Genomic DNA, 11,777 nt, shown 5'->3' with positions numbered 1-11,777 from the left:
AGGGAGATTTCATGTGTTTCATGAGCGGGCACCATAACGAAGCTGGGCCATAACCTTCCAACCAAATACTTCCGCCCCCTCTCAGAACCCTGTTCTCTAACTTTATTCGCCTAATTTAAACGCAGTTACATCTCCGCATTCTGAACGCTTCGGAGAGCAAGATAAAATAGAATAAAAATCAAAAAAAAAAAAAAAAAAAAGTGAACAAAATAGTCACAAAAGCTTCTCTCAGAGCGAACGTATAAATTAAACTTATTTGCAATAATTTTTCTCGACTTTTCCTTTTATGCGGCTTTTCGCTAATTCGCTTTCTGCCCCGTGTACTCCGGAACGTAATGGTATGAAGGGGGGAAAAAAAAAGTAAATAAATGAAGCAAAAGCAGAGCCTCCGGTTGGAGGTTGGTGGCGTCGCATCGCTGGGCGGGGACCCACCGCTCCAAATCCTTCGCCAATTGGAGAGACCAGAGGGGAGACGCGAGGAGGCGGAGCGCTCTTCCGGCAGGATGGTGGGAGGGTGGAGATGTGTTCGCAGCGGAAGTGTCGCTGCCGATCTCTGTAAACAACGGCCAATGGTCTCGCGTGCGGGTTTGCTCACGGCAAGGGTGGACGCTCGGACTCTCGATGGACCCTTTAAACGACTCTCTGTGTCTTCAGGACTTGGTAGGAGGCCTCCAGCAACAGCCGCACCACGAGGCGGCTATGACTTCACACATGGGCTCCCTAGTTGGGCCTGTGCCCGTCCCCGCACAGCCACTCACTGTATGTTCCTCCTTGCATGCGATGACACATCACAGGTTGGACAACAACGCTATGAGCATGCACGGACAGCCACCTTCGACGGGAAGTGACCATAAGAAAAGAGGTGAGTTTGTCTGATCTTGTCCGACACTTAGGACAGAAAAGTTTCTTTCAGAGAATTTCGAACAGAAAAATTTGATTTATTATTACTTTCTTTAAATTTATTTTGTAGAACAACAGAGATACTGTCTTTAAACTACGTTGCTGTAAAGTTCTTTGACGCGTTGGACTAACTGCATTATTAAAATACTTTGTTTAGCCATCATATTGTTTGTCATGAAATTCTTAGAATTTCAACATCTGTACTGCAAGAGTTTCGTGTCAGATTCCTGAGCAATATATATAATAAAAAAAGTGATTTCCTATTTAATACCCTAATTTTTGGAGTAAAACTTAGTAAACTGTAAATATATTGAGATGGCAATTGTTAATATTAAAGGGGTAAAAATTCCAAGACGATTTTCTTCCAATGTTTTTTATGTTAAAATGCGTTTCAAACATAATACTTGGCACATAAGTATGAAACATAATACCAAAAGGGGAATGTAAACGTGCCAACTTACATTGTCAGCTTTCTCAATTTATTCGTGGTCTGTTTTTCTGAAAGATATTCTACCTTGCGTTTTAAGCAAACTATGAATACAGTTTTTATTTGAAAAATTTTCACATTGAGCTTTGTTTCACTGAGTTATATTTAGACTTTTCTGAGATTCCCACCTAAATTTGAGACTGCTTCGAAATTATGAGGATAATTATTCGAATTTAAAACATTAAATTACTGATTAATAAAATGCGCGACATAGCGCAGTTTTTAATGCTAATTTTAATTCCAATTTTAATTTTAATTTTTAATTCCAATTTATTTTGAGTCCTCCATGTAGACATATATACCTCATTTACTTTGAAATAATCAAATTAGCAAATTTTCCATTTTTTACAATATAAATATAATTAAATAATTTAAATTAGATTCTGACTACATATTTAATTGAATAAAAATGTTTTCCTCGAAACTTTGAAAAAAAATTAATAATAAATCATTTCACTTTTTTTTTCTTCTTAAAGCATACATAAATTAAAATATCCTACTAATTATAATTTAATTTCTGTCAAACTACTTTCTTTTTAAAATACCTTCTCAACTGTCTTTAGCAGAAAAATTATACTTCAGTTCTAACTATCATGTTTCCAGCAGAAGCTGCTGGTCTTCGTTCATTGTAGCATTCTTAGCGCGTAGTTAGACTTGTTTACAAGAAAATTATGACTGTAAAGAATAGAACTCCTTTATGAAATTTAATATATGAATATTATATTTAAACATTTTTTCATAATGACTTTGCAAATTATACTAAAAGGTGTTTGGTGTATTTAATTATGGCAAAGCACACGAGGGCTATCTGCCTAAGGGGAGGGGTGCCTTCGTGGAGGACTTTCTAAGGGAAACTTCCAGTTTCCCTTAGAACCAGTTCATGTGTATACACGTTACACATGGGGAAAACCACGAAAACGCCCATGCAGCCAGCCCGTTCGCGGGATTCGAACCTCGGACCGAACTACCAGAATTATACTAAAAGAATTTTACCAGTTAATCCAGTTAAACATACAATAAGATCAACATGATAACTATGAAGAAAAATTAATGTAAGTAATTGAAAAGGAATGAAAATAGGTAGCCATAAACATGGAAGCTCAAAAAACGATAGAAATACTAGACGATTTTGGAAGGATTTTAAGCAAACAATGATGCTTTGTAATAGCGGTTTCCACTACTTTTCCCTTTCGCACACATCTTAAATAAGATAAGATATTTTAATTACCTAACCGTTTCTGCTCTCATCTTCATCAGTATTTCATCAATATATCCTACTATTGTATTATTTTAATACCATAGAATTATTAAACTGCAATGGATAAGGTCAAGAAAATGTAGTCAAACAAATATTAATCATTACACTATTTATTTCAAATGAACAATATGAAAATATATATTTTTAAATCAAAGCATAATATTATATGTAGTTAGATTAAATATCAGCTTTAGTATAAAGAAAATGAGAAAATGAATTAATTGATTAATTTATCGGCTGTTGATTAAACCTAGGCCTTACTAAAAGTTCTAAGCGTTCTTAAAATAGTGCTATTCTGTCTTAAAATTCTAAATCTTTAAGTTTAAAAGGAATTAATTTATAATTTCATTTATACTAAAATTAAAGTTAAGACTTAATTTGGAAGAAAAAGCTTATAACCCTTACACTTCAATGCAAACTGATAAATACAGAATCATATTGCTTACCTAAACATTAAAAATAAAAATAAATGACAATTATAATAAATTAAAACAACAACTTTAATTAGTCAATGTTGAATTGATGCTCAAATTTGGAGAGGGTTGAGCCTTTTTTTAACCGGAAGTAACATCAAATGTGTTAGGATAATTGTTTTTAGTGCACATTTAAGATGAGAAACCCTTTACATAACTTCCGAATTTGTATATGATACTAAACATTTTAATAATTTTCATTTATTTCTTCATCTCTTGTGTTATTGAAATCCAGAAAGAAATAATGCCTTTTTGTAAAGATGGCCTTGAAAGAGAAAATGAGTTAGTTGAAAGCTCAATAATTTGCTCTCCCATAGAATGATCCAGAAATTAATGTTTGAATGAACTATGGAATATTTTAAGTAGGTTATTATGTTTCTCTTTGAATTCGCATTTAAGTTAAAACCTATTTTTGGATAAGAAACTGTAAAATGTTTAAACTATTTCAGTAGGATTTTTTTCTAAATATTATTTCCAAATAATTTAACTTTTCGATCATAGAAAAACTGCATCTCTACAACTGCTATACTTCTTTTTGCTAACACAGTATAGTATATCAGCTATTCATCTCTTCATATAATGCTCTGAATAGACCGAAATTTATTGTACTGAACTTAATCACGCTCGTTGAATACTTTCTTCAATGACTCGAGTAAGCGCTAGATTTTGTGCATGAATGTAGCAATGACTCCAAAATACACGGGGTGCCTAACATTTACCTGCCTTTGCAAACCTGTACAGCATTCTGCTATAGACTTTCCTAATCTGTACAAAACCTAAAGCAGCTGTTCCAGCTAATAACTTTTTCATAAAAATAATCATTATTGTCATTAAAACTATCCTACCCTGTAATATCTCTCTGTGACGAAAAGTCGAAATATATCGAAGTTTTCACTGTGCAATAAAAAGAAAAATCGCAAGGGTCGATGTATCGATAAATGGGCTATTTCTTATTTCCTCAGTTACTGTAAAATTGATATCATCAGACACATTCTTAATTTTAGAGAAACTATATTACTTGACAAGGAAAAGTTGTTAATTTTTCGAACATATTTTTCTCCGAACATTCATTGAACAGCATCTTTAATACAATCATCTATTGAATCTTTACAACATGGATGCTTATTATCACTCTTGGAGATAACTTGTTGTCTAAGACGATTCAACTGCATTTTCAGTGTCTGCGCTAGTTGATAATAGCTATGAGTTTAGTCTAAGATTTCTAGATAGCCGCTGAGAAAATATTTATTCCTTTTTCTTCAATAGTGAGATGTTTGGTATCTAAATTATGCAACAGTAACGAAAGTTTCATAACTTCTTTTGACAAAACATTCCCTCGTCTGAAGTTGTACTACTTCTGGTCGGCTTACCTCTTAGCAGAGTAACAGTATCATTCTGTCCTCAGCTGATAGACTCGTCAATTCTTTGGAAGTGCTTGGCGTGAGAGAAGAATCTACTAATATTGCTGCGAATACTGTGTGAAGAGCCATTTATCAGCTGCAAAAAATAATACCTAAATGGCTCATTGATGGTGTAGTGATTATTTGGCGTTCCTACGAGCACTATTCATTAATGAAAAGTACAGTGAAATTTTGGAAACGAAGAGGGTAAAAGCAAAGTAAATTTCGCATGAATATTATGTATAATACTTTTAAAAGGCATCAAAATGATGAAACAAGCGTAACTTTTATGTGTTGTAAATATAGTATGAATTTAACTCGAACGTAACTAGTAGTCCAGCTGAGTATGTTGTTAAATCTTCGAAAAGTTGTCTTCATTAATAGTTATTAATAGTTATTAATAGTTATTAGGCTATGTTTTGGATTAAGTTCATGACTATATGAGTTGTTGATAAATACATTACGCATAAATGTATTCTTGTCATTTATTCTTGATTCAGGTAATTTTTCGTAATCGAGAAAGCTGACTATATCAGAAAGAATATAGTTCATGCCGTTAGAATGTTCTTTGTTGGCTTATTGCGATGCGTAAAGAATTGAGCAGTACGACTAGGTGTCTGCTAGGCTAGTTACAACCGACTATCTTATTTTTATAAACATTTCGGCCGGTAACAGTCATAATAGATATCCTCGCATTAAAAAAATTTTTTTTGAGTAAGACTTTCTGAATATTTTTCTTTATTTATCAGCATTTATTATAAAACTTCATGGTTTTCCACCATTACTGAAAATTTCTTCGCGTATTCTTGACTAAACCATCATGTGCCTTATGCCATGTGCCATCAGGCCTCGTGCCGTCATGTGTAAGGATATCACAAGCTGCTTCAGAACTATACATTTTAAGAGCAAATTTAAGAAATACAAAGAGAAACTATGAAAATGTGCTTAATTTTTTTTGATTCGCAAACAATAACAATTGTTTAAAGTTTTGATTTTTATTCGGTATTCCTTTTCATTCTCTAGACATAAAATAAATCCAAGATTGATTTATGAATTCAAAAATGCGAATAAAAACTGTGTTTACTATATTTAACATATTTTAACAATATAAGCAATAAATGTTAAGTGATAGTGTGTAGCTACGTATTAAACTTCTTTTTTCGTCTAACAATATTTTGTTTGTTTCTGAAATCTACCTTTTATGCAATCATTATAAGTTAACGAGTGATGACGTTAAAATTAGAAATTATGTTTTCAGATCAACATTAACATAACGAATAGCGTGTGATAAGAACATTTTTACAACTTGTTTTTACCGTAACTAGGTACAAATGTATTAAATTCTAGGCTATAAAACTTGATATGAGAGTATATGAGTTCCCTTCTTTATTACTATAGAGTGCGAAATTAAATAAAAAATGAAAGTATTTTTTAATCATATGCTGTTTGATTCAAAGTTCTTAAGTTTTAATTTTTTTTAATATGTAAAGGCCTTCCAGAAAACTGAAGATATTATCATGGGCCAGATGAAGTATTTCAGTCTAAAAATTTATTCGTGTATTCTTTATATTTTATGTTGTTTATTAAGAATATCTAAACAATATGGATTCTGGCATATCTAAATAATATGGATTCTAATTAAATAAAATTATTATTAGATTTGAGTTTAAAAGTACTCTATATTTCATAATGTTTTATTAATTTGTTAAGCACGGTTTAAACGTGCCTTGAATAATATTAATGCTTTCTATCCACATTCATACCTTAGCCATCCCTTCATAACTATTTCAGTCCAAACTCTCTCAATGCGTTGCCCAAATAGAATCTCCCTATTTAATTCAACCCTCCTGGTCGCCTCAGGTGTGGTGGTATTCGTCCGCAGACTCTTCATTATGCCCTTAATCCTCTCTGAATCCACGAGATCTGCCTAATGGAAACGTGGCCCCAGCGGCTTCGGTGAGGACATCCTCTCCTATTGACAGAGATAGCTTCTCTGGGCCTCGGGGGTCCAACCCTCACTATGAACTGCTTTTACCTCTGCATTATGCATGTGGACTGCGAATTGAGACTAGCGGATTCGAATATTTCAATTACAGTTATACAAGCAGGTGGAATTGCGACGCTGCGCTCTCGGATAAATGAAAGCCAGGGTGAGGGTCTTGAGGTTGACATTTCACTACTTCCGGACTATTTGACTTGGGACGCTGCAGTTTCTTCGGCTGATTTGAGAACTAAAATAAGAAGTTGTTTTTTCTTCATCTTCTCCTTGAGCCAGCTCTAAAAGGAATTTTCTGGAATATAATTTTATACTCTAATGGGACGTTCTGTAAGAGAACTTAAAGGAATTCTTGCCTCTGATTTTTTTGAGAAGTTCAAGGATTTAAATCCCTCTACGGGTATTTGTTGAGTAACTTCTTGACGTATGCTTGTAGAAAAACTAGACCTAATGCACACTTGTTTAATCTAGTATATTTTTAGTTGTATATACTTTATATTGTATTTATTAGTAGTATATACTTAGTATATACTATATTAGTATTTACTAGATTAGTATATGTGCTTAGAATGCATATAAATCTATTGTATTGGCAAAATGAATGTAGTACAGATTAACTTTAGTCTAGCATTACTTTAGTAGTATACGATATATTGCACTAAAGTAAAAATATGGTTTTAATCTAAAAAAGAAGTAAATTCAATCAGCATAGTTATGTATTGTGCAGCTTTTAAAACTAGATATATTTTCCGATTGAACTAAAGTAAAGAAATTTTCATTCAGTGGAAATGCATTAGGGATGTATTCAACATATTACTAAGTGATGACGTAATCCAGGTCTACCGAAATTTCATGGATTAAAGAAACAGTTACGGAAATAGTCAAAAACTATAGAACCTCACAGTTTTTACAGCTACGTTTTCGCTTATGTTATTCAATACTTCCTGAATATCACGGGCAATTTTTAAATCTTCGAGGTTATGGAACTATAATTTGAGATTTAATTTAAAAGAACAGTTTCGAAGAAGAAATGCTATTATTTTTACTACAATTAGATCATTTCTTAAGCTTCCAAATGGGCTGAATTTGAATTTTATTATTTGTCTTCAAATGAAGTGGCCTAATTTCAGGTAAACTGGAAACATCTATAATTAGATTACTCCTTCTGGTTAATTTAATTATGCCATGCATTAATTAGCATTCATTTTTTAAATTTAATTAAGACTAATTTAATTAAGTCATATATTTAAATATAAAATAGAACTAATGAGTCTAATTGCTTTTATGACGACTTAATTCCATTTAATTGAAATTCACTTAATAGCAGAGAAATTAGAAAATGTTATTGTTTAAAGTTATAATTACATTTTGATAGCTGATGTTGTTATGATTTAATTTAAGCTTCATATTTAAAATTATATATAGAATATCAACCGCATTCTTAACGCTCCGCTCTTTTTAGAAGAGCGCTCCTTTTCACTTACAGTTCACAATATGCTTGTTTTATTAGAAAATTACCTCAGTTTATTCAAAACACAATAAGCGAACATTCTACACAGTTTTATTGACGTAAGATTGAAGAAGTGATATTGGTAATAAAATTTGATCCACACTCATTATTCTTTCAGCAAATTACGACCTTTTAAATTTCATTAGTTCTTCCGCTTTGTGGAAATTTTCTTATTGTGTAATTGTTTAAGCAAATTAATTAAAGTTCAGCTTAATGCCCCAGTTATTGACTTTTCACTGTAAGACGACGTATTTATTTTTAACAAATGCTATTGACAGGAAAAGTAATTTACATTCAGGGCAAACAATCTAATTCTATATTCTCTTTAACAACTTGGATGAGCTTAATATACTTTCGATCAGCTCCATTAAAACTAGAACTCATTTCTGACTGAATCTGAATCAACAGTTATAACATTATCTTCTTCGTGTGTTGAGAAAAGAAACAAAACAGAAAATAGCTTCTTTTCGAATTGCGGTTAAGGTAATGAATGATTCTCGTGATTGTAGTGTCTGCGGTGAAGGAGGCAAGCAAAATCTGCAGATCAAACAAAGGAAGAATTTTTAAGAAACTGTTGGTAATACAATGATATGAGACATTCGAGTTCTTCGTCCCTTGACTATTTTGGTCAAAGCTGGGATAAACATGGTTAAAACGTCACTCCATCCCTAATTGAAGGCAAATAGATTCCATCGATATTCTTAAACAGATCATATCAAAGAGATAGTTGAACAGTTAAACAATTAAATAGTTCAGTAGCAGATAGTTAAATAGATTATATCAAGATTCTATAGACGTCAATAGATTCTATTGCCAACAGATGCCTGACAAAGATCTTTGCCCCCAGATAGGCGCACTCTGTGATCTATTTGTTATATTTCATAAGGTTTATTCTCGTGTGAAAGAACGACCGAACACCAGATGAGCAGCAAAAAATAACATAATTTGAATTTTATTTCTTACTTTTGGTAGTTAGATTGAAACTTAAAAAAAATTTCAATCTGTGTCTTCTATAAATCTCTCATTCCCCCCCCATAAAGACCATTTATTATTTTTTTCCTACTAGGGGATGATGGAAACTTGTATACGGAAGGCATATTTTCTATCATATGCCGTCTTGGCAAATATCGTATTTAGTCGCGTATTTCCTTTTATTTTACTAGATTTGCCATTTGAACCCCGAGATGGGAATATTATAAATACAGTATAGTACCTTTTATAAGTTTCTTGTTGATTCGTATTTTACATTTATACATCTTTTCATCTTGGTCCAGATTCAGTGCTGTTTATTTTAATAATAAAATATTTCTTTTATAAGTCACCTAACTTTGTTTTACGTCGCAGTTGCTTGACGTACTGCATTGGTTTTACATTTCACAGTCCAAGTACTTTTCCCAGAATTTGGGATAGGAGAAGGAAATAAAGGTACGAGACATCACAGCCTGGTAGAGTAGTTGAAAACCAGGTAGTTGCGGGAACCAGATTGAGATTCAATTGGATACGTATTTTTCTTCTGAACAGAACGCTGTATTAACTAAAATACGTGGAGGAAATTAACTGATACAAAACGTCACGAAAGCGAAAGGTACGTTCGTTAAAAGATAAACTTGAAATCTTAAAAGAATTTGGGGAGAGTTTTGATGTGATGAAAGGTGAATTAGCAAAGAAACTGGATATTCTTGTGACAACGCTAAAACTGGTAGTGTGATAAAAAAAAAAAAAAAAAAAAAAAAAAAAAAACTGAAGAAGGAGCAGAAATTTGTAACAATTTGCTTCTAAGAAATAATGCGTTCAAGATGGAAAATTTCGTGAAGTGGAAGCCATTTTGCTAAAATTTTTCATTGAGTGTCTTGCATCCAATATTAGAGTGAATGGCTTCACGTTAATCGAAAATTCAAAAGAAATAGCATATTTCCAAGGAAACTTACTTACATTTAAACTGCGCTTTTTTTTTTTTTTTTTTTTTGCATAACTTTAAACTGCGGCTTGGAATCTTATGCCATATAATAAATGGCGAAAGAAAAAGCACTCCTACTGAGTCGGTTGAAGAGTGGTTCAAGAATTTGTCCACCAACATTAATAGACATTAACAGACATTAGTAATCTATCTATCGAACTCCCTTTCCGTTTAGTGAAGAACATTATGGGAAGACAATTTTGAATCCTGTGCTGAAATTGCCAAAACAATTGGATCATCTATCCGCTCAGCGTATGCAACACGAGAGCATTAACATTGGCTTACCGCGCTCTACTAGAAATTTGGTTCACCTCGTCAACGGGAACCACAGGTTTTTTTTTAAGCGTACAAAGTAATAAAATAATAGAGTAAGGAAGGAAAACTTATTCAACATATACAGATGGAAAGAAGACTTAATGTAATTTTCTCTTGCTGTTTACAAATGTAGATAGGACATGTTGTTAGCATTACATGCTTTTAAACACTTACTAATTCCCTCAGGGAATTTGATTAATTATTTATAATCATCGTGCTTCGTGTTCAATAATATATTTCATTACTTGCTGAAACGCAGGCACATACTTTATATTGTAGAATAAATCATTCCCTGGAATTTTGTTGTAAATCCTGGTAAATACTCTGCTCTAAAATTGAAGGTAATGGACATTGCCAAATGTAATGTTTAGCTAAATGTGTTTGTGTTCTTCACCCACGTCTTACATTTCTTCTTGAGAATAGACATTAATAATAAAATTAATATTTTATGTCTTCTAGTTTATACATTAAATCAGCAAACATTACTAGCTTACTTTGATGAGGTTGACATTTTTTATCATTTTGTATATTTAATCCAATTTAACTGGTGAAAGCATTTTTCTCATTAGATTACCTTTTCTTATCTATACATACACTAATGATTTTGAAAATTGCAGAACCATGAAGTAATTATGCAAACTGAACCAAACTTATAGGAAATGTAAAGTGAGATAAGACGTGCAAATGATTAGAATTACAAAGCGATTGCGCGTGCATGGAATGAGAATCTGCCGTTTCTTACATGTATATAAAGAACTGTACACCAGTGGGTGGGGCTCCCAGCTCTGGTAGACTCCCTTACGCGGTAGTAAGGTCTCCCTTACATCTAAACCAACCACTAGAGGCGATCTATGGGGGCGCCGGCCCCTCGATCAATCCAGAGGGATTTAATCACTTGACACGCTAAAAGTAAATCTCAAAGTCAGTGGTGGAGTCATAGTTACGTCAAAACTGTCGAGTACGTAGTTCTTCCGCCGACAACAGTTACAAGTTCCAAAAGTCACAAGGTTGACATCGCCGTCCCTCTGTATTAACTAAGGGAAGCCCATTTCTTCTCGGACAGCCTTCGATATCAACCATGAAACGCCCCCACAACCAAGAGGCAGACAAGACAGTACCATATGGTCCCTGCCAAGCCTGAACGAACCACCGAATATAGGATGGCTCTAGTCCTGTGAAGACTGATTATTTACCCCAGAGGTCGAAGCTGTATAGGCAAAAGTCTAGCCAATTGTCTGGATAGTACCCAGGGTATCTTTCCATAAATGTTCGGTTCCGGAAATTCTACCTAGCCAATCCACAGGGTTGGTTGTTCAACATCATCAGCCCAGGCGAACCTGGTTACCGGCAAGGGCCACGAGGAGGCCGATGTTGGATGATGGCAGGTGAGGCTATAAGGTAGCGCTTCACTTCCCTGGCAGTTGCACCATCTCTCAGAAGGTCCAGATTGAATCCCGGGTCTCCTCTCGCCAAAGGTCGGT

General features: G+C 33.5%; 1 protein-coding gene across 2 annotated transcripts in view; it reads left to right on the top strand.

Moving 5' to 3' along the window:
• Positions 1–489: 489 nt before the first annotated feature.
• LOC118188827 (pituitary homeobox x-like) overlaps positions 490–11,777 on the top strand; it is a 131,855-nt gene continuing 120,567 nt past the window's right edge. For both annotated transcript variants that reach the window (XM_035359344.2, XM_085815592.1), the window contains exon 1: positions 490–862. In XM_035359344.2, the coding sequence (XP_035215235.1) occupies positions 622–862 (241 nt within the window). In that variant the 5' untranslated portion in view covers positions 490–621. The remainder of the gene's footprint in view (positions 863–11,777) is intronic.

Source organism: Stegodyphus dumicola, chromosome 4 (assembly GCF_044657685.1).
Source record: "Stegodyphus dumicola isolate Sdum_Otavi_A_Nest chromosome 4, ASM4465768v1".
NCBI classification, from domain to species: Eukaryota; Metazoa; Arthropoda; class Arachnida; order Araneae; family Eresidae; genus Stegodyphus; species Stegodyphus dumicola.
The sequence above is the reverse complement of the archived record's forward strand: the minus strand, read 5'-3'. Positions and strand labels throughout refer to the sequence as shown.